The sequence below is a fragment of the Phaeodactylum tricornutum genome, chromosome 1 (assembly GCF_000150955.2).
Source record: "Phaeodactylum tricornutum CCAP 1055/1 chromosome 1, whole genome shotgun sequence".
NCBI classification, from domain to species: Eukaryota; Bacillariophyta; class Bacillariophyceae; order Surirellales; family Neidiaceae; genus Phaeodactylum; species Phaeodactylum tricornutum.
This window is the reverse complement of record NC_011669.1, coordinates 1,750,247-1,770,622: the sequence shown is the minus strand read 5'-3', so window position 1 is coordinate 1,770,622 and position 20,376 is coordinate 1,750,247. Positions and strand designations below refer to the sequence as shown.

Below are 20,376 nucleotides of genomic sequence, written 5' to 3'. Positions count from 1 at the left end.
TCTTCTATTAGTAAAATTTATTTATTTTTCACATCAAATATAAACTTGATGTAGAAACAACTCTTCGACCCAAGGCTCGAGGACGTAGCGAGTCGTAAGATAAAAGACAACACCCAAAAAGATAGAAATGGGCAAAGCGGGTAAGGCTTGTCCTCGAATGGCGAGCAGCAGCAGTGTCAACCCAAGACCTGCCAAAATGGCCAAAGATGAAGCAGCAAAGGTAGCAAAGCTGTATATAGCTGCTTTGGAAACAAGAATGGAATAGAAGATGAAATCACCCAGGCCCAATTTAATCGAATTTCGTCCGGAGCTCTCGTCATCATCATCGTCGCCATTTTGTCGATTCGTTAGATCTTCGAAAACACGTCCTTCTCGGTTTACAAACAACGTTCTTTTGAGAGCACCGTGGCGATCCATTACTACAAAACGAGGTTCTGAGTTTGCCGATTGTCGATGCCACTGTCGAGGACCGGATGGTGGCCGGTTTGGTTGAGGTACAATACGACCACCTCCGTGCTGAAAGACAGCTGTAACCATGGACAGCAGTTCTTCTGAGGAAAAGGATTCTACTTCCTGCCCTTCCTCACGAGGTCGCCGCCAACTCGGATTGGGATTGTTCAACAATGGGAGCTTGTATAGCTTGGCTATTGCTAGGGGAATTTGACCCGTGGGATAAGTCGAGAGTTCTGGATCGGTCTCTTCCCGCTGCCCTTCTCCTGAGTCATGTATAGCAGAGATAATCTGTCGGGACCGTGATGGAGAAGGCACTGTGTCGTGGATAACATGAGTATCAGCGGGACGATATGTGTCATGAGATCCATCTGACGCCGGCGACGAGTCGTTTGCAAGTTGTTGACCACTCTGCATTGTCGGTGTAGTGTCACCAATTGCTTCTGACTCTCTTTCGTTGCATGCACTCGTCGTACTCTCTGGTGAGATCGATGAGGGTTCAGGTCTTGGATTAGAGCGTCGTCGTCGCCGCCGAGCTGTATCTGGAAGTGACGCTTCGTACAATAGCCCAGGCATATCGGGAGCGTCCTCTTGTTGCATGAGGTTGACGAGGGCTTTAAGAGGACCGCACGGCGTCAACACAGCGAACAAATCGTACAGAGCCAACAGCACCAGCAGTACCCACGCCGTCCAAGCATCAAAAAAAGCTAGTTGCCAAGCCACAATTACCGAAGTCGCAATCAAATACCCTTGAGTGACGAACGGCGGGATGCCCTTGCCGAAAAATATGGCGACAGTCCCAACAACCGAAAAGTTGTACAGAAAAAAATAAAAGGACAAGACGTCGACATTTAATTCGTACCTATCAATGGCAACCTCAAACATGATGGAGCAAAGAAAGCCCAACAACAACATACTTGACAGAATCATATATCCCAGGAGGATCTTCATACATCGGTATTTGTATAGTATTACAATGAAAAACGTTAGGGCGCAAACAACGCACACAATGATTATTCCGTTGAGGAGGCTGTCTCCGAGTTTTTGGGCATTGTTAGCATTCTCGTCGCTTTGCCGTACTGTGTACGTATTGGCCAAGCCAGCTGATTGTGCCCTAGCATGTTCCGGGGTCGAAATGTAAATGACCGATAACGCAGCTAATACCATAGTGAGAAAGACTAAATAGGAATACAATTGCATCTTTGTCAGAGTACAAAAGATGACGTATTCACAGAAGTTATGGCATTGTCGTCCTTAACATACCTGGTTTGACGATGGCGTAAAATGACTCCATTCCGTAGTGAATATCTCGCAAACTAACAGCTCCTTCATCGCCACGATGTTCCTGATCAATGGATAGCGGCTCCATGGATAAATGGACTGGATGGGACCCATCTCGCTGGGGTCCTACTGCAGCCATGCCCGACTCACTTTCCACCATTGTCACTTCTGTACTTGTGTTGCTTCCGTAAATGGGTCGTTCAAATTCGGTTCATGCCGAGTCGGGCGGTCCAGTCCATTTCCGCTACCAAGATCAATCGGAAAATGTCCTCCTTTGGTTGGCAATCGATTGGAGAGCACAGCTGCCTACAGTACCAGCACCACATATTTGCTCTCTGTCAGATACCAACCATAAAAATTGCCACTACCCTTAATTTTTGTCAAATGCAGGATGAAGTATGCGTGAAAAATTAACTCTGCTTGATATATGAACACGATCCGATAGGTTTCGTTACTCACTCCGTCTTTATACGTAATACGGTCGAGTTAAGATGGCCTCAATCCAAGGCTCCACGCTCCAACGCGTCAGAATGTAAAATATGACACCCAAAAAGATAGAAATGGGTAACGCGGGCAGGGCTGAATGATACACACTCAACAACACAAGTGTACCACCGAGACCGGCCAAGATGACTAGGAGACAGGCAGCAAAGGTGGCAAACGAGTACTGTGCGGCCTTGGCGACCAACACGGAATAGAAAATAAAATCTCCAAGACCAAGTCGAATCGAGTTATGCCCATCGTTGCCGGCCTCTTCGTCGCCGTCACGCAGTTCCGCAAACACTTTTCCGTCACGGTCCACCCATAAAACGCGCTTTGGTTCCCCATGTCGATCGCGTTCCAAATACACCTTTTTGCCACGACGCGCAACTGGTTCAAGACGACCGCCGTTTGTTGGTAAGCGGACTGTCACACTTGCACGTAACTGTGCGGTTGATGGATTTGTGGGTAACGCAATGAAAGCATCTTCTTCCGAAGAGGAAAGCAATGGGGCGGCAGTCGCGCTCGTCGAACGTTTTGGGTGCATAGTACTGATCGATTCAAGTGGGATACCAATGACGGACAAGTTGTATACTTTGGCAATGGCCAAAGGAACTTGGACGACACGCTCTTGCGTTTCGGAAGATCTTGTAACTTGAGCTGGTTTGGTATGAGAATCAAGGACTTGATCCTGTTGCTCAGTGGACTTCACCAAGCCAGAACCTTCTTGATGAGAAGTAACTTGCGAGTTTGTTTCCGCACTGTTGTCGGGCCGTGACTTCTTACCACCCGGACGCTTGGCTTCGGGCGGAAGCTCGGCTTCAAATAAAAGGCCAGGCATGTCGGGAGAGTCATCTTGAGACATGAGGTTGACCAGTGCCTTGAGCGGTCCGCAAGGAGTCAAGACTGCGCAGAGATCGTACAGCGCCAACATCATGAGCAACGTCCAGGTCGTCCAATCATCAAAGTAGGAAAGATGCCAAGCGAGAATAACCGAGGTTGCAATCAAATATCCTTGTGTGACTGATTTAGGAATTCCGCGCCCGAAGAAGATAGCTAGGACCCCCACAACGCAAAAGTTGTAGATAAAACCGTAAAAAGTCAATTTGTCCACGGGAATTTCGTAGATGGCGACCGCCACCTGCATCATGTTTCCACCCAACACGCCTAGTAAAGTCCCTGAAGATATTATCATGTAACCTATCAAACACTTCATAAATCGCAGGTGATAGAGTAGCACAATGACGAACGTCAAAGCGCAGATGAACGAAACCATAATGAGCGCATTCGCCATACTCAACGCGAATGCCTGTCCACTGCCACCACTGTTCACGTCAAATACTTCGTAGGCCGATGCCATCGCTTGCTGTCCCTGAGCCCGTGTGTAGTCGTTATTGACATTAACAACGGCCAGCGCTGACAGCACCATGGCCAGAGTGACTGGTTTGGCAATTGCGTAGTACGAAGACGTCGAATACAAAAGTTCCCCCATTGACATTTCGTACTCTTCGCTATCTTCAGAATCATCATCAGAGTCGTCTTCGTTGAATCGCATCAAACCGTCGTGTTCCGTGTCGTTCTGCAAGACATAATCCCCTGTTGCCAGTGGCGCGGGAGAAGCATCTTCGTTCGGAGGAACGACGCCGTCCGCTAAGGCACCGTATTTGTCCGCTGGTGCTGTCCCTGCAGTAGAGCTACTAATACCGGCCGACGCTGAGGACTTCATTTTTTAGGAAAAGGATCACCAGTCAGAGAAAGAAATCGACCGTAACTGGAATACACAGAGATTGCCGTTTCAAGGGGAAGGGTGTCTGTGTGAGGTTGGTTGTTGGCGAGAAGCCCCCCCCCCGTCAACAGAAGCAGAAAAAGCAGCGGATTCGTTCCGGAGGATATAGCACGCTCGTTCGCGACGTTTCGCAGAGTATATATCAAGGTATAGTCGCATATACAGATTTTCATATAAGTTCATTCATTGGTTGTAACGACGTCTCTTCGGTACTTGTTTTACGTTGACAATACAATAACCGTTAAAGTCGTGGCTCGCTGTTTACTGTGTGACGATCCCGTCTGGAAGCTACCAGCCTTTAAGTGGAATACTCGGCATGAGAGCTGCAGAGAGACTATGTACACAATGATACACGGACGCGATCCAGTCACAACGTACGGCATCGGAGCAAGTATCCATCTTTTGTGACCTATAAAGGAGCTAGTAATCTGGGGTCATTTCCTCTTCTGCGATTTGAGAGAGGACCAACCCTGTTTTATGAAACATAAAGATCGGAATAGATCGAAGTAGAAAAACTGCCACTATCTGTAAATTGTTTAGTCGAAGATCCCAAAATCGTTTTGAAATTTGAGTCCTCGTATTCCAATCAGTTGATCTAGTATTGTTACCTCCACGGTCAGTAAAGTCCCTCTCTTTACGCTCGTTCAAAAATACTTTTACATAGAGTAACTAAGTAATTTCGTTCCGATGAACATAGATAAACCTACCCTAAATGTTTTGTTACAGAGCCGAAAAGAACACTATTGGTATCTAATAAGGAAATCCATTTCTTTCTGTCCACAAGCCCAGAAGGTTCCAATACCGTTTTGGCGACGAAGTAATTGTAAATTACATCAACGACTTCCCACACATGACCTCTTTCACTTACGCAACGGCTGTTCGTAACAAATTTGGCATCGACGTATAATGTAAACCTCGCGTTCATCTCACTGTCGGTTGTCCAGTGCTGTCGACCACCAACATTTTAGCAGAAGGTTGACTGTTAGAGTAGTGGAAGTCCCGATCCCTGAATCTACCTACACACTCTCGCCCTTTCATTCACTGTCAACGAGAATTGAAGCAAGATGGTGATGACCAAGGAACCGGCGCAGTCGCCCACTTCCCCAACGCGAGAAAAGGAGGATCTACAAAAGCCCACAGCCGTCGAAGCTTCACCCGTGGCATCGCGCTTATCGCGTTGTGTCGAAACAAGTTATCAGACCAGACGCGATAGCTTGCATGCTCTGGATTTGGTGCCTCTTACGAAAGACTATGAGGTACTACGCAAAAGATTGCGTTCGCTCGTGGCGACAGCGAAACATTTTCGACTTGTTACGTTACAAGCCGATGAGGCGCGACTTACGGTACGTCTGTTTTGCTCGGTGGAAGAGATCTAAAGTCTTATCGTCCAAAAATTTAGTCTTCATCTCACGGTTGAGTCTGTTGTTGTCCTGTCATTAGATGTTACAAGCCTTGACGGACCTGTCCATCGACTCGCCAATCTATCGTTGCATCGGCGATACGACCAACGAGGGCTCGATGGCTTCCTTGCAGATCCGTATGAGTACGGAGACCAAGCATAGCGGGGATAGGTTTCAAAAGAACGTAATTGACTACGCCGCTGAATGGGAATCTGTTGTCAACACGCAAATTGACGCAGGTCTGGTTGAGGTCAAAAAGCTGCGCGAAACCTTAAATCACTACGAGTCCAAGGTAGAAGGTTTGCGGAAAAAGACGAATAGCTTGGAAAGCAAAGGGAAGACAACCCCCGATAGAAAGATGGAAAGGTTGAATCGGAACGAAGCCAAACTCGAAGAGGCAGCCAAAGCGTACGAAGACAAAGCCTTAAAGCAATGCGCTCTAATGGAAGAAGCGACCGCGCAAGGGTGGCGTGATTTGCATCCACTCGTACAGAGACTTGTGAAATGGGAAACTGAGCGATGCGACCGAGAAAGCGGTGTCTTGTTAGGCGGAAAGCCTTACTTGGAATTCTTGGATGAGACCGTGTCGGCTAGCAGCGATTCGACACCAAAGGCAACTGAAGAGAATGCCGATACTGTCGATCAGAAGTCTCCGGCCAACAGCGAGACTTCCGAGACAGACAAGTGATCGTTGATGGACATGTAGGTATGGATGTCTATACGCTCTGCCCTGTCCAGAGGAACCTCTCTACCTTGACTTTCCAGCTTCCATATGTAAGAGTGCCGTTTTGTTTGTGAATCTATAATGGTGATTGAACAAGAGTTGATTGTTTTCGATTTTTTATGACATTTACTCTAGCTAGCTTTCTAACCGTTTTCTTCGTAAAAAGGATGGCTTCCTTCGTGGTGAGTTTGTGACAAACTTGGAAAGCATGCGGAGCACAAATCGTAATCAAAGCAAATTGAACATTTTTTAATCATGCCCTTGATTCGTTTGCTACAACCATCACAGTGTGCAACTTCCTTATACTCAATCTCCGATGCCTCGTCGTCGATCGCCGGTGGCTGAGCACCAGGAAACAGAAAGACGCGGTCCTTCGGCACTCGAACGGAATCCCACTCAGCCAAATTGAAAATTCGGTCCGACTGCTTGAGCGTTGACAATAGACGCCCATCGTCCAAGGGCGGATGGGGCTCACTGTTGACATCCGAGAACAGTTGCTTCGCAAGCGCACGGGTCACATCGTCGCAAAATCCCAAGAGATAGGCATCAAAAACATATTCCTCGCGAAAATCCTTTTCTTCTTTATTTTCATTCTCATCTTTTTCTGTTGTAGGTGCACAATTGTGCGATTGATGAGTATTCGTGGTATACCGGGCGGAAGGTATCCAATGACTTTGGATATGGGTGCCCTGTAAAGACGGAGCAGCATGGTAAGAACGTACATCAAGCCACTGTCACCTCACGTACATCCAGTCTACATACGTACACGGAGAGTGAGGTACCAATCACTATCAGGGCATCGACCTTGTCATAGTCCACTTCCAAACTTCGCCCGACATTGTCGTGCAACGTTTCACCGAAGAACGTTACGCCCGGCTTCAGTATACCATTACAAACCAGACTATTCTCGTATCGTGCACGCTTTCGTGATCGAGGAGTTGGGTCTCGAGCTGAGACAGGGCTGGCCGACACTTTGCCGTTTGGAGAGGTAGTCGGCTGCTGACATCGCGCGACGTTACCAACTAGAATGTCTGGTTCAATCTCTTTGGCACTCACTTTCCGCTTACAAGTAAGACATGTAGCGAACTGCAGAGATCCGTGTGCGTACACAATTTTCTTTGAGGATACGCCCGCCTCTTGCTCCAAGCCGTCAATGTTCTGGGTATAAACTCGAAGAAGTTTCTTCTGTCTTTCCAATAAAGACAAGAGTTTGTGAGAGTCGCTGGGTTTCGCACGTTCGTCGCTTCCTAGGGGAAAATACAATTTTCGAGCAAAAGTGTAAAAAGGCTGTGGGCTTTCTTGAAAAACTTCCCAATCGAACAATTCTTCCGGACACGATAAGCCTAGCTCTTCCGCGTCTAGTATCGAGTACAGGCCTGTGTCTTTACTACGAAAGTCCGGAATGCCACAGCTGACTGATATACCAGCTCCCGTTAAGACAACAACATTACGTCGCTCTTTAATTAGATTGACCACTGATTCAATCCCCTCTTCGAAAGACGGCTTTCGGGCTGATTTGTGAAGCGGAAACGGTGGCCTGTCAGCTTTGGCCCTCGGCATGTCGGTTTCCTTGCACCGTTTCGTTTGGCGTGTCATGACACCGAAGCGGAAGTTTCCTTACCCGCCACAGCGCTTCTTCTTCTATTGCTGCTGCAAAGTGGTGATTCAGCTAATTCTCGCATTTGCTGCCGTCTCGACGCAGGCCTTTTTACCTTGACCGTAACAGAGCGGACTGCCAAAGCCTCCGACCAAAAATTAGTGACGGAAAGCTGTGAACTTCTAACTGTAACTTACGCACGGGCAGAAATGCGACCAAAAATTTAGAGCAATAAAAACGCACAAACCGTCTGTCTGATACTCATGTGACGTCATCTGTTTCTCATCGATAACGTGCGATTTTTTGTCGAACGACAGAACGTATCACACACCAAAATCCCCTATTTCGACCCTTACAAGTCGATTGAAAAGCTCTGGGTGTACTATTACACCTACTTCAAAGATCTGTTTTTGAATACCATGGCGCGTCTAATATCCATGGCTCGTAACGAGAAGCACCTTCGCGCTTTTCTTCCTTCGAAAATCACCGGAATGTTCACGAGTGAAATAGAAAATAAGGATTGCTTTCCTTTTGTGCAGCGCTCTCTGTCTTCCTCTACCCGTCGGAAACGACCCGCTTTCGAGAAGTACCACTTGTCAGGAAATTCGCCCACATTCGGAAGGCTAGAAGGTCCTTACGAACATGGTGAGGAAAGTATGGATGAGTATCTGCGGAAAACTTCCCTATCCCCTTGGGTGCCACTGCCCGATGCCGCCGTTGGCAAAATTTTCGACCTCACCGCCGCAACTCCACGGGACATTCACGTGGACCTTGGGTCGGGTGACGGCCGAGTCAACTTCTATGCGATCAATTTTGGTGTCCTGCAGTCTACTGGTATAGACATTGACGAAAAGATCGTACAGATCGCGCGAGATCGCCTTGCCAAGCGCCACCCGCGGCCAAAGCTGGAATTCATCGTTGCCGACTTGATGGACGAAGATCATCCCGCATGGGCTGTGGTGCAACAAGCAACCATCATTAGTATGTATTTTGCGGACGAAGCGCTTGCCAAGTTCCGACCCCTGCTGGAGAAAAAACTCGCCGGACTCGAGTGCAAGATTGTGACTTGTGGATACGAAATGCCAGGATGGATCTCGGCTGTCGAGGAAGTCGTTTTAGGCATGCCGCTTAATCTCTACAATTGGGGAAATATGATCGACGACGATGATGATGGTGATATGTCATTTGTGATTGATGATGTTATTCAAAAGAAACCAAAAGAACTGACAAAAGATCCTCTGGCCAACGAAAAATTTGCTGGTTCTACAGTTATTGACCATACCAGAAAGTTTCCTCTCCGAGGTTTTGATCCGAAGATCCTGGACGAACACCACCACTGGGATAGCGATGAAGAGGAGGAGGAAAGCGACATCGTAAACGACCAAAAGCCAGAGAACAAGGAATAGCCAAAAATGAAGGGCAAATCCGCTTGTCAAATAAATAGAAATCATTATGAATTCTAACCCTGCAGCATCAGCTTCCATTACATAAGTTCTTCTAGACTCTTCTTTCAAGAATATGAATGTGACTATGGCCAAACTTTAGATTGACTGTTAGCTCATTTACACAAAGGTCCGGGTACTCTATCAAAGAATAACAGCATCTTCGTCCTTCACTGCCGGCCTTGCCTGACTGTGAACCCTCCCCCGAACCCCTATTCTACCTTGGTATCCTAAACACGGACACGAAATTCTAGCGAGAGGAAACCGACAAACTGACGGCGAAAAAGATCGGATTGCAGGCTTTATTGTAAATGAACTACAGCAAGAATCCGTTTACAGGGAACTCTCTACTCAAATCAAAAAGTAGCCAGGGAACGAGGCCTTGGGAATGTACTATGCAGAAATGATTAGGACTGATTACGGCAAGTAAAAAACTTCGAACAGATTTCATTTACATTGCGACAACCATACGGAAGACTCCCCTCTACCTGACAAATTCTGGAGCTACCAATATTTTTGTTGGCTCTGCCTACTAGAGAAGGTAAATGAGGGATACTTTCACATGGCAGCAAGGCAGCGAAACGAAAAAAGAGATAGATGCTTGTATACGCTGGCTCTCGTCGCTCCGCATGGAAGATGTAAAAACTGTCCAAAATACTCAAGAGTACAGAGATTTTCTGAAGTCCATGGAGAACCTCCACCACGTCCACAACAAAAGTATCACTTTTCAAAGCCAGAATCAAGACCAGAAAGATGAAATATCAGACTTGAACGACTTGTTTGCGAGACAGTGCGCTTCCTTTCTTCAGTACGGTGCAGCTGACGACCTTGTTTTACGAGTACTAGAGTTCCTCGACTGCCAATCTCTCGTTCGGCTCCAGCGAACGTGCTGGAGATTCCGCGACTTGGCACTGTGCAGTGCACAGCGTCGAACACGCAGTATTGCTGTTCAGCGACAGCTAATTGATGTTATGCAGCTATTGCGAGCGCAGGAGCAGTTGGAAGGAATATGCACGCAGCCGTCGAATTGTCACGTCCGTGTCCCGACCCTGTTACTCTCTCGACGCGTAGAGGTGAGCAATTGTGGGGATCCCGAGTACAATGGAGTATATTTTTGCACTTGATGTAACGGTAACGGCTTCGTCTTTTCCAAACCTCGATTTGCTGAGCAACGTGTCGAACGACAACAAACGCCGGGTTATGGTGCCGTATACGATTCGACACATGTCGAGAGCGAAGTCGCACAATCGGGGCAACTATTACGATGTATGATCGCCAAGCGCTTCTCAAACGAGACGTTGCTGTGGTATTGCAGTAAGGAAAGTGTCGCACGACAAAGTCAAAGTATGGCCGTGGCGGGAGAAGTAGTTCAGATATTTTCCTTTTGGTCGAAACTCCTGGTGATTGGAGATGCCTCGCCAGACGTGTGTCGTTATGCTAGTCAATCCTCGATTTTGGAGCGGCATCAAGAAGGGTGGCAGAGTCTGGGCACGACCAGGGCGACCCAGCCGCCGACTGTAGAATTGTTCGATTGAGATCAGTACCAAAGAGTAACGATAGTGATGAAAAAGTTAGCATAGTGATGGCGGAGTAAAACCTTTTCAAGCTTAATAGATCACTACGAACTCGTCATGTTTTCCTTGTCAATCAAATGTGTGGTTGTTTCGACCAAATTAAGCAGCTTATCAATGTCCGAAGCCCAGTCCGAAAGAACCGCTTCCGCCGTTTTGGGTTGTGAAAAGCGAACAATATCTTTGGGGCGATCGATCTTGGCGTAAATCGAGCCTTCGCTGACCATGGATGCTATTTCCTTTTCGACCCGAGCGGGCTCCAGTTGCAAGAGCTGTGCGAGACGGGCACCGTGAATACGTTTGTAGTAAACCGAGACGACGCGAATATTGTGCTGAATAATGCGGCGGTGAAAAACTTCGTGCCAGTGCGCCGCCAGATCTTCGCCACCTTCGTGACATACCGGTAGCGCTTCGAGTTCGGCTTGATGCGTCATTGGGTAATTAATGATTTCCTTCTTGAGCAAGAGATCAATCGTTTTTCTGTCCAGAACCAAACGAATATAATGAGAAAGTAGACACTGGCAACCAACAAGAATACTTCGTGAACACTACACTAGCCAGTACTGTCATTTACACAAAGCACGATACTCACTTGCAAGCCGGAAGTTTTTCCAAGTTCTCCTCCAGGGCAATCCGATTCAACATATCTTGCTGTTCGTTGTCGTACGGACTAAGCGCCAAGAAAACGACCGTCGCTTGCAAGGCTTCCCTCCATTTGACACCGTCCGCCAATATATGCGGAGTCAAGTAAATAGCATGATAATCTCTGGCCAAATCGAGAGCGTTCTTATCGTGCCGATGGTAAATTGTCATGAGTGTATAAAATTGGACCTTGTACGTTTTCATGTTCTCTTCCGCCAAATTTTTCTTTGATACTTTTCCTGCAACAATGGCAGCCCGGACAAAATCTTTCTTGGCCAGCGTAAGACGCATTTGCTCGAGAATAAATTCGATCTTATCCTTTTTGGAAAGTGAACCGTAAGTTTCAACGTGTACATCTTGCAACACGTTGGCGGCTTCAGAAATATCCCCTTGTTGTTCCTAAAATACAACCGTAACGGGTAAGAATCCGGACCATTGTGACACCAACACACGGTTAGATTCAATGAGAGAATCGCGAATCAGTATGCTCTCACGGCAAGGTGTTGCACACGTACCTTAATGGTCGCCAACGCGCGGGTCAACTGCGCCCGCTCCCGTTCCAAAAAGAGCTTTCCGTCGGTAACGTCCCGCAAGACGACGACCAAACGATCCCGAAAGGCAATTTCGGAATCGGTGGACACTGGCAAAGGTGCGAAGGGTTCTTCGACGCACCATGGCAAGGCCGTCTGCACCAGGGCTTTTACGGCGGAGGTCTTTTGTGAGCGTCGCGTCACCAGGCTTTGGATCGTGTCGACCATGGCGTCTTCGTCGCCGACTTGCCGGCACAGCTTGAGGCTTTCTTCGCAGACACGGACCAAAGAAGGATTGTCGTTCCCCACCCGGCATTGTTTTTCCAACGCGGATAGTAGAGCGAGTGCTTCCGGCAACTGTCCCGCGTTGACGAGCGTTCGAGCCTGTTCTATTTTGGCGTCGGTTTCCTTCGACAGGTCCAACTTTTCTTGCAACTGGCCGCCCGAAGCGGCACCAGAAGCGCCTTCGGAAGCCATAGCACTAGAATATACAAGGTAGACGTAAGAGATCACCGAGGGACAACACAGAAACTAAATGTTTATTCACAGTCAGCGAAGAAGACGGGAGGAGACAACGCCCAACAGTCCACGCCATAGTCAGGTCCAGTCCTATTTTTGCGTCGGTTGGGTCGATCTTTCGAACCCGATCGTTCGCCTTCATCTACGACTGTCTTATACGACTCGATAACATACTTTTCAAAGTCATGAGACATTCTCCTTTCCTGTCACCAGGAATGAATGTGATTAACAGTAAGCGTCACATATCAAAGAGCAGTCCGAATCTGTTGCCCTAGCTGTAATACTCTACTCTAGAGAGAGTAGGGTTTCTTTTTCCTTCTCGTTGTCGTGATGGATTCTGGACCTATGCTGCCATTCGTACTGGCACCCCAACACCGACCACTTATTGTAATCATGACGGACAGCGATACCCACGGTGCTCCCATTGTCCCAAGCTCAGGTCGTGGTCCTCAAACCGTCCGTGACGGCGAGCGCGGACGGACAGCTGCCGGCAACGGTGGACGAGGACGTGGTCGGGGTCGGGGACGATCCGGCAAGTCCAATCGACCCAATCGCGACCAAGAAGCATCGCTACCGTCAAACTCATCCGTTGCTCCATCGCGAAACGATACAAATTCCAAAGCCACCAAAGAGGTTTCGGTCATCCGGGCGGAGGCAAAACCGTTCGAACCGAAAGAGAAAAGTCAAGTCCCCCAAACGTCCATAAGCAAAAACGCCAATGGGAAGACAAAACGTATCAATCCAGCAGAAGCCAAGCCGCTGAATGCAAAGGCAAAGAATTCTCCCAAATTTCTCAAACCAAATGGCGTGGAACCACAAGAGCCATCGTCGATCAAGAAAAAGAAAAGCAAAGGAGGCTCATCGAATCCGAACGAAAAGAGCATCAAGCCAAAGAACGAGACGCTGGAGAAACAGTTACTAAAGTATGATGGTGTGGGAAACAAAATTGGAAACAACATCGCAAAGAATAAGAAGAATGGTAAAGTCACAGCCAGCAAGAAGTTTGATGCAAAGCGCACGGGTGGAAGAGCTTCCTCCGTAGCTTCCTCCGACTCCAGCAAACCCCTTGCCCCTTCGATCCCGCCCAATCAGCCGCAACAAACTAGCGACCCCAATTTTGGCCGCGGGGAGTCCATCACTATCCTACACGTAGCGGAAAAACCTAGTATTGCTCAGGCCATTGCACATGGATTGGCATCAGCGGAAGGAAAATCATCCAATCCTAGTATGCGAAGCAAGAGTCTCCCTGTGTACGAGCTGTCCAACGGCATTTCCTTTCCCAAGGCTCCACACGCAAAACATTTCCAACATAAGATCACATCGGTGGCCGGGCACGTATTTAACGTGGATTTTCCCGAGAAATATCAATCGTGGGATTCAGTGGATCCGGCCGAACTCTTTGAGGCGCCAATTGTGCGAAAGCCTTGCAAATCCTCCGTAGTTCGGCATTTGGAGGATGAAGCCCGTGGCGTGCATTTCATTGTGCTTTGGATGGACTGCGACCGGGAAGGTGAAAACATCAACTTTGAAGTACTCGACTGTTGTATGCATGTAATGAAGAGCGGTGGTAGCTCAAACTTTGATCGCGTTTATCGTGCTTACTTTTCCGCAATTAATCCGTCCGATATTCAAAAAGCCTACAACTCTTTGGTAGGTCATATCTCCCCTCAAGACATTTTTGATTTTATTTCTGCACAAAGCTCAACATATTTTCTTCTTTTGCTTGGATAGGGCAAGCCAGACAAGAACCAGGCCCTTTCCGTTGATGCCCGACAGGAATTGGATTTGAAAGTAGGCATTGCTTTCTCGCGCTACCAAACTCGATACTTTCAAGGTCGCTATGGTGATCTCAACAGTGCAGTGCTTTCCTACGGCCCTTGCCAGACCCCGACGCTCGGCTTTTGTGTGCAACGCTACATTGACATTCAAACGTTCAAACCGGAACCGTACTGGGTGTTGGAACTGGCCGTCATGAAGCGAGGGCGATCGTTGCGAGCTCTCTGGGGCTCGGGGCGTTCTTTCAACAAGAACAAGGTCGAAAAGTTGTTACTTGAGGCCTTGGAAAGTGGACCTTTTGCCAAAGTTACGAGCGTCGTTGCCAAAGATAAGAAACAGGGACGACCAATTCCTTTGAATACAGTGGCGCTTCTCAAAGCTTGCAGTAAAGCACTAGGAATTGGTCCTCACGCCACGTTGCAAACTGCAGAACGACTTTATCTGAGTGGCTATCTTTCGTACCCTAGAACCGAGTCTTCGGCCTATCCGAAATCTTTCGATATTTATGGCACTCTTCAGCAACAGTCATCAGACGTTCGATGGGGGAGCTATGTGAGAGAATTACTTCGAGAAGGTCCAAACAAGTCGCGGGGAGGCATTGATATGGGAGACCATCCTCCAATCACCCCATGCCGTGCTACTCGTGCTGGTGAACTAAGCGGGGACATGGCGCGGGTTTACGATTTAGTTGTGCGTCATTTCATTGCTTCTGTCAGCCAAGATGCAGTGTGGCGTTCAACGCAGATCGATTTTGCCATCGAAGCTCTGGGAGAGAAAGGTGTATTTACTCTTCGAGGCAAAGAGCCTGTTTCACCGGGCTTCCTTGCCGTCCTGTTGCATACAGAATATGGCGAAGAGAATATTGAAGGTGATGAAGACGAGGAAGAGCGGGCCCTTCCAGCGTTTGCATATGGTGAACTAATTCCTCTCACGAATACCAGTTCGTCGCCAGGTGATTCATCTAAAGTTTCCGTTGTTCCAGGTACCACAGTTCGTGCTAACCTCGGCATTAAAGAGAAGATGACAACGCCACCCACTTACCTTACCGAATCCGAGTTGATTTCGTTGATGGAAAAGAACGGAATTGGTACGGATGCCAGTATTTCGACACACATAGAAAATGTTCAAAAGCGCAATTATGTCGCTTTAGAATCAGGCCGTCGTTTGGTACCATCGAAGCTCGGTATTGTTTTGGCGCAAGGCTACCATCAGATAGACAGCTCGCTTGTACTTCCTCGCGTTCGTTCTGACATAGAAGACGAGTGCAACAAGATTGCCAAAGGGCTATTGAGCAAGGATATTGTTGTCCAAAAGGCTATCGATTTGTTCAGAAACAAGTTTGATTCGTTTGTGAATAACATCTCCAAAATGGATGTCTTGTTCAGCACGTCATTTTCCAAACTTGAAGATGTTGGGAAACCGTTTACCAGATGTGGCCTAACTCGTCGCTACTTGCAATTTATCGAAGGGCCACCACCTCGCTTGTACAACAAATGGACAGAAACCGTATATCCTTTACCTTCAGGAGGTATTGTCAAACAGTGGACAGGACGAGTCTGCTCGGTTGAAAACTGCAATTTTGAGCTGTGCCTTTTTTCAGTTGGTAACCCACAGCGCACTTTTCCTCTGTGTCCACGCTGCTTCAACGATTCCAAATGGTCTTTAGATGCTGATGAGCTCCCTCAAGATCCTACGGACACGGAAGACGAACAGAAAGAAAAACAGATTACTTCCATTGCTGGAAAACGCCTTGTTTTGGAATGCCCATTACCGGATGAACACCCTTCGATTGAGGAGTTGACTGTTAGTACAGATCCTGAAAGCGATGGTGTTTTAATTCTTGACCCCCACATGGGCCCGAAGTGGCGACTCGTGTCTACTAGAGACCCGATCATCGTTTATATGCCCAAAGGTATCGAGAAGATCACCGTTCTTAACAAAAAAGACGAAGCATTGGGAGTCCACCTTATGCAGGTCGACTTCAAAGCGGGCGATTCCCCTTTTCCTGACGGTGAATTAAAATACACTAGCTGTTTTCCCGAAGACGAGGTTTTGAAAGCGAGAGTTAGAATTTATCACGGCTCGGACCGACTGACAGCATCAGGACGAGGTGGGCGAGGCCGCGGCGGAAGGGGCGGGCGCGCGAGAGGACGAGGGAGGAGTGGAAGAATTAGACCCTTGCAAAAGGATTTACTGTTAGCAATTAATGAACGATGAATACGTTTCTGCTACAATTGCTGCTAGCTGCATATCGTGAGTCCCAAGAGTTTGAATGTTATACCGCTGGATAGAGCCATGTCGATACGTACGGAGCCATTTTTTTGCACTTCTGCGAACGAGAAAATCTCCATGTACATTTCACTAGTTTTCTTCTCGTGAGCACCAACAAGGTCACGAATTCCAACAGTGTCCCATTCTCTGCTTTGTTCTGAACGGGCTGAAATAGTCACTCGTACCTCGCTGTCCTTCCACTTGGGACCATAACTTTTCATTGTAAACAGTGACACAGACTGAATTGGCTGACCGACGTCTTTAAACTCTAGTGACAAAGTCGAGCCAATTGGTCCGATAGGAATGTATCCTATTTTCTTATGACCTTCGGCTAGTTTCCAATCGGTCGACTTCAGAATGAACGGTGCGAATAGTTTGTTGACCCAAACGGGATCATTTTGTTCCATATCCATGCCACTGACCCATGAAAATATGCACTTATCGCGGCAATCTGGTGGGGGAGAATCTGGATTGGGTGCTCCAAGCTCGTGAGACGATTCATGCCAAAGATCGCTAATGTGTTCCAGACTTAGCCCCCTACTCAATTGTGGAGGAATGCCCTTCGGCAAAGGTGCTGGCTTGCCAATCAACCCAAATTCTTCCTTTTTGTCGAATCGGCGCGCAGCAGAAATTTGTTTGTTTACTGCCTGCAATGGCAACGGCAAAACGTTGGTTTCAAGGGCACAGTACGTGGTGATGAGATTAAGTAAATTGAACGCAACAACATAGGCCATTGTTAGATGCGCGCCAGCTCCAGGATGCACCTCCCGTGCAAAAACTCCCTTTTGGTACCATCCTGATGGGGAAAAGAGTGTTTCACGAGTGTCCCCATAAACCCAATCGCGAACCATATCAGCATATGAAAGGAATGTAAAGCCATAGTAGTTTGCAAGGACATGAATACCTTGGGATAGTTCTGAAATAGCCAAGATATCCCTTTGTTCGTTCCCTAGATAGTCATCCATCCAAAGCAGAAGTGGTTCCTTGGTACATGGATTGGCTTTGAGCGTTTCCCGTACAAAAGCTTGCGACATTCCGAATACTCGACTATGTAAAGTGATGTTACTGTTTTTGGCTTGTTCCATGGTGAGGACATGCATGTCGTTGGTCGCGTAGGAATGAATCAGAATGTCCGGATTCCGGGCATCTTTTCGTAGTAGCTCATCTTTTAAGATGACCGTTCCCGTAGCCGAATTTGAACCTCCAATCCCCACAACTTTGACTTCGACGATATTCTTGTCGTTAAAGAATAACCGATTGAGAAGTTGCTCCAAACGACTCGGCCATGCACAGTCGAAACGTGTAACACCAGGGATCGAAATTGCACAATTCGTACCGCGCGTTACCGAACCACCCATCACAAGTATTCGGACGGGTGGTGGGGCGTCTAGCGACGTCGGGAATTCATTGTCGTTGTTTTCGGCCTCCAAAAATTGGTACCGTTCCATGGCCTTCATCAGGATTTCATCCACCCGGGTCCAATCACGAACTACCGATTTTACCGAATTTACGAGTCGAGGAGAAACGAGATTGATCAGCTCGTCAATCATCTTGCTTTGCGTGAAAGTGGAGTCTTTGGTCAAGCGACTCGAAGCGTGTATCCGATCTCGGAACATTAGCCAAAGTGAGTTTGCTGACGGTGGGCCAAACGGCGAGCCGTCAAACTTTTGACAAACCGGATTGCTGGCTTGCTGATCTGCTTCACGTTTTTCTGAGAACGATTTTTTCCAGACTGAAGCTAAAGTAGACGACGCAACAGGAGCATCTCGATGGCAATTTTGCAACTTTTCGCTAAACTGATCGACACGATGTTCCATCTCCTTGGCAATATTTCTACTAGTAGCCTCGAGTTCTTCCAGCGTGTCAAAAAGAGGTTTGAGAAGCCGCAAATGTCCGCCCAAATAGATACCCAAGGTCAAGTAAAGAGCTGGGCTACGTAAAATGCGGCGTAACATGTTCCATCGATTTGAATGCCTGCCCATTGAACTGCTTCCGCCCCGACGACCGCGCTCCTCCCCAAAAATTGGATACACGATACACCGTCCAACCGAAGCGTGGTGCTCTTCTTTTCCCAAGGTTTGAGGTATTTTGGTATAGAATAGCGATGTAGCGAGGATTTGACCTTTAATGAAATCGATCAGACCAGTTTCACTGTCAGTAACAATGTCTCTTATGCGATCGCGAAGTTTGATTTCGTGATCTGGTGTCTTCATTACGCCGAAACCTGTGATTGTTCTCAAAATGTAGAGACTGAAAAGTCATTCATGATATTTTCGAAATATTTAGAGATATCTCTCCATTCCATGCCTGCTTTTTACTTTTTCGATAGTGGACTTATGGTCGGTACATCTAGACGGTACATTCCAGGTATATATCCTTTTTCAGTTAGGGACACGGCTGCTCCACTCCTCTGTCCACTGTATGAACATGAGTTCGGTATGTAACTGTAAATTCACATTCTGAGTACGTCTGGCAGTCGCAGCGCTCAAAATACCTTATCGGACGATGGACATACCATTGAATGGAGGGTCAGGCAGTCTACGTCCAACGACAAAAGCAAACGCAACACAGAGCACCAAATGGATCATAAATAGTGCCGACGAGAGCCACCTCACAGGTCCACAGGGAACGAAATCTTTGTTTGGTAGACGGGATTTTCTTCTACAGTGTGCGCGACATCAAGGTTACGAGAGATTGACTGGCATCGAGCTCCATTAATATTTAGTTTGACTTGTAAGCATGATCCGCGTGGTATCATCCAGAGCCGTCGCTGCCTTTCCGAGATCACTCCTGGCGTCGGGACAAGCCGGGATATCGTTACCTTCCGCAGACAGAGGCGTAAGAAAAGTAACTTCAAACAATGCGGCGTTCCTTGTACCAAACGTAGAGGCGAAATTCTATCAACAAAATGCATCGCTTCTGACGAGCATCGCAGCACGAAACTTTAGCTCCGGACCAGAAAATCGGAACGAGATAAACGACACGTCGGCGTCTGTTGATGAAACCTTGAACAGGCTTTTTGAAGACTCACAGAAACAACTCACGGAGGGAGTTACTTCGACTGGTGATGCTTGGTTTGCTGCGGCGGAGCAAGCTCCTTGGGATCCAACCTGGTACAACTTGGCGGATCAAGCCATCTTGGCGGTCAAAAGTCTTCATGAGTTTTCTGGGCTCGAGTATGGCTGGTCCATTGTCGGCGTCACAGTGATCCTTCGACTGTGTTTATTCCCTGTCATGGTTGCATCCCAGCAAACAAGCTCTCGTATGGCACATCTGCAACCGGAACTTCAGCAAATTAAAGCGCGCTACGAAGCTTTGGGGACTCCATCTCGCCAAGATCAGTTGCAGTTTTCCGGCCAAATGAAGGCCATTTTCGCCAAGTACAAGGTCAAGCCTTTTCGGGCCTTTGCTGGGCCAGTCATACAGATGCCTCTTTTTATGGGAATGTTTTTCGGTCTTCGCAAAATGCCCTCTATTTTTCCAGAGGAGCTATCTACTGGTGGAATGTATTGGTTCACTGATCTCACGGCCTCCGATCCACTGTATATTCTGCCTTTCACTTCTGCTCTCTCTTTCTTGGCGCTGATTGAATTGGGAAAGGAACAAATGGTAGCTCAGAATGCCCAATCAGGACACCTCATGGTGAATTTCTTCCGAGTCATGTCAATTGGCATGGTACCTGTATGTGTGAATTTTGAAGCCGCCATGCTTTGTTACTGGACCAGCAACAACTTCATGACCCTAACGCAGACAGCTATTCTGAAAGCTCCGGCGGCTCGCTCGTACTTTGGTATCTGGGATGCACCCAAACCTGTTCCAGGGCAAGAGCCAGAGAGTTTAACAAAGGCGGCAGAAAAACTCGTTAAGACTGTGAGGGGACAAGCCACGACGGAAAGGCAAGAAATTG

General features: G+C 47.7%; 9 protein-coding genes across 9 annotated transcripts; 4 read left to right on the top strand and 5 right to left on the bottom strand.

Annotated features, from left to right (window-relative positions):
- Positions 1-33: 33 nt before the first annotated feature.
- PHATRDRAFT_9625 (predicted protein) lies at positions 34-1,485 on the bottom strand (the record flags this gene model as incomplete). Its single annotated transcript, XM_002176812.1, has 2 exons — positions 34-310; positions 1,004-1,485. Coding segments are annotated over 2 exons (759 nt in total), but the record flags the coding sequence as incomplete, so codon positions are not given.
- Positions 1,486-2,197: 712 nt separating this feature from the next.
- On the bottom strand, positions 2,198-3,505 carry PHATRDRAFT_9388 (predicted protein; the record flags this gene model as incomplete). The annotated part of the gene is made up of 2 exons (XM_002176811.1): positions 2,198-2,482; positions 2,897-3,505. 2 exons carry the CDS (start codon positions 3,503-3,505, stop codon positions 2,198-2,200), a joined length of 894 nt encoding a protein of 297 aa, XP_002176847.1.
- A 1,347-nt stretch (positions 3,506-4,852) lies between these two features.
- PHATRDRAFT_54026 (predicted protein) lies at positions 4,853-6,218 on the top strand. The gene is made up of 2 exons (XM_002177331.1): positions 4,853-5,340; positions 5,438-6,218. Exons 1-2 carry the CDS (start codon positions 5,062-5,064, stop codon positions 6,083-6,085), a joined length of 927 nt encoding a protein of 308 aa, XP_002177367.1. The 5' UTR covers positions 4,853-5,061; the 3' UTR covers positions 6,086-6,218.
- Positions 6,219-6,844: 626 nt separating this feature from the next.
- PHATRDRAFT_8827 (predicted protein) lies at positions 6,845-7,606 on the bottom strand (the record flags this gene model as incomplete). The annotated part of the gene is made up of 2 exons (XM_002176810.1): positions 6,845-7,042; positions 7,145-7,606. Coding segments are annotated over 2 exons (660 nt in total), but the record flags the coding sequence as incomplete, so codon positions are not given.
- A 531-nt stretch (positions 7,607-8,137) lies between these two features.
- PHATRDRAFT_32132 (predicted protein) lies at positions 8,138-9,124 on the top strand (the record flags this gene model as incomplete). Its single annotated transcript, XM_002177330.1, has 1 exon — positions 8,138-9,124. The coding sequence occupies one exon, from the start codon at positions 8,138-8,140 to the stop codon at positions 9,122-9,124; it is 987 nt and encodes a 328-aa protein (XP_002177366.1).
- A 1,620-nt stretch (positions 9,125-10,744) lies between these two features.
- On the bottom strand, positions 10,745-12,507 carry RPN5 (regulatory proteasome non-atpase subunit 5). The gene is made up of 3 exons (XM_002176809.1): positions 11,889-12,507; positions 11,324-11,772; positions 10,745-11,211 (listed from the first exon to the last, which is right to left on the bottom strand). Exons 1-3 carry the CDS (start codon positions 12,378-12,380, stop codon positions 10,779-10,781), a joined length of 1,374 nt encoding a protein of 457 aa, XP_002176845.1. The 5' UTR covers positions 12,381-12,507; the 3' UTR covers positions 10,745-10,778.
- Positions 12,508-13,556: 1,049 nt separating this feature from the next.
- On the top strand, positions 13,557-16,340 carry PHATRDRAFT_8810 (DNA topoisomerase; the record flags this gene model as incomplete). The annotated part of the gene is made up of 3 exons (XM_002177329.1): positions 13,557-14,072; positions 14,154-15,066; positions 15,166-16,340. Coding segments are annotated over 3 exons (2,604 nt in total), but the record flags the coding sequence as incomplete, so codon positions are not given.
- A 98-nt stretch (positions 16,341-16,438) lies between these two features.
- PHATRDRAFT_32129 (predicted protein) lies at positions 16,439-18,682 on the bottom strand (the record flags this gene model as incomplete). The annotated part of the gene is made up of 1 exon (XM_002176808.1): positions 16,439-18,682. The coding sequence occupies one exon, from the start codon at positions 18,680-18,682 to the stop codon at positions 16,439-16,441; it is 2,244 nt and encodes a 747-aa protein (XP_002176844.1).
- Positions 18,683-19,613: 931 nt separating this feature from the next.
- PHATRDRAFT_9161 (predicted protein) lies at positions 19,614-20,300 on the top strand (the record flags this gene model as incomplete). The annotated part of the gene is made up of 1 exon (XM_002177328.1): positions 19,614-20,300. A coding segment is annotated over one exon (687 nt), but the record flags the coding sequence as incomplete, so codon positions are not given.
- Positions 20,301-20,376: the final 76 nt, after the last annotated feature.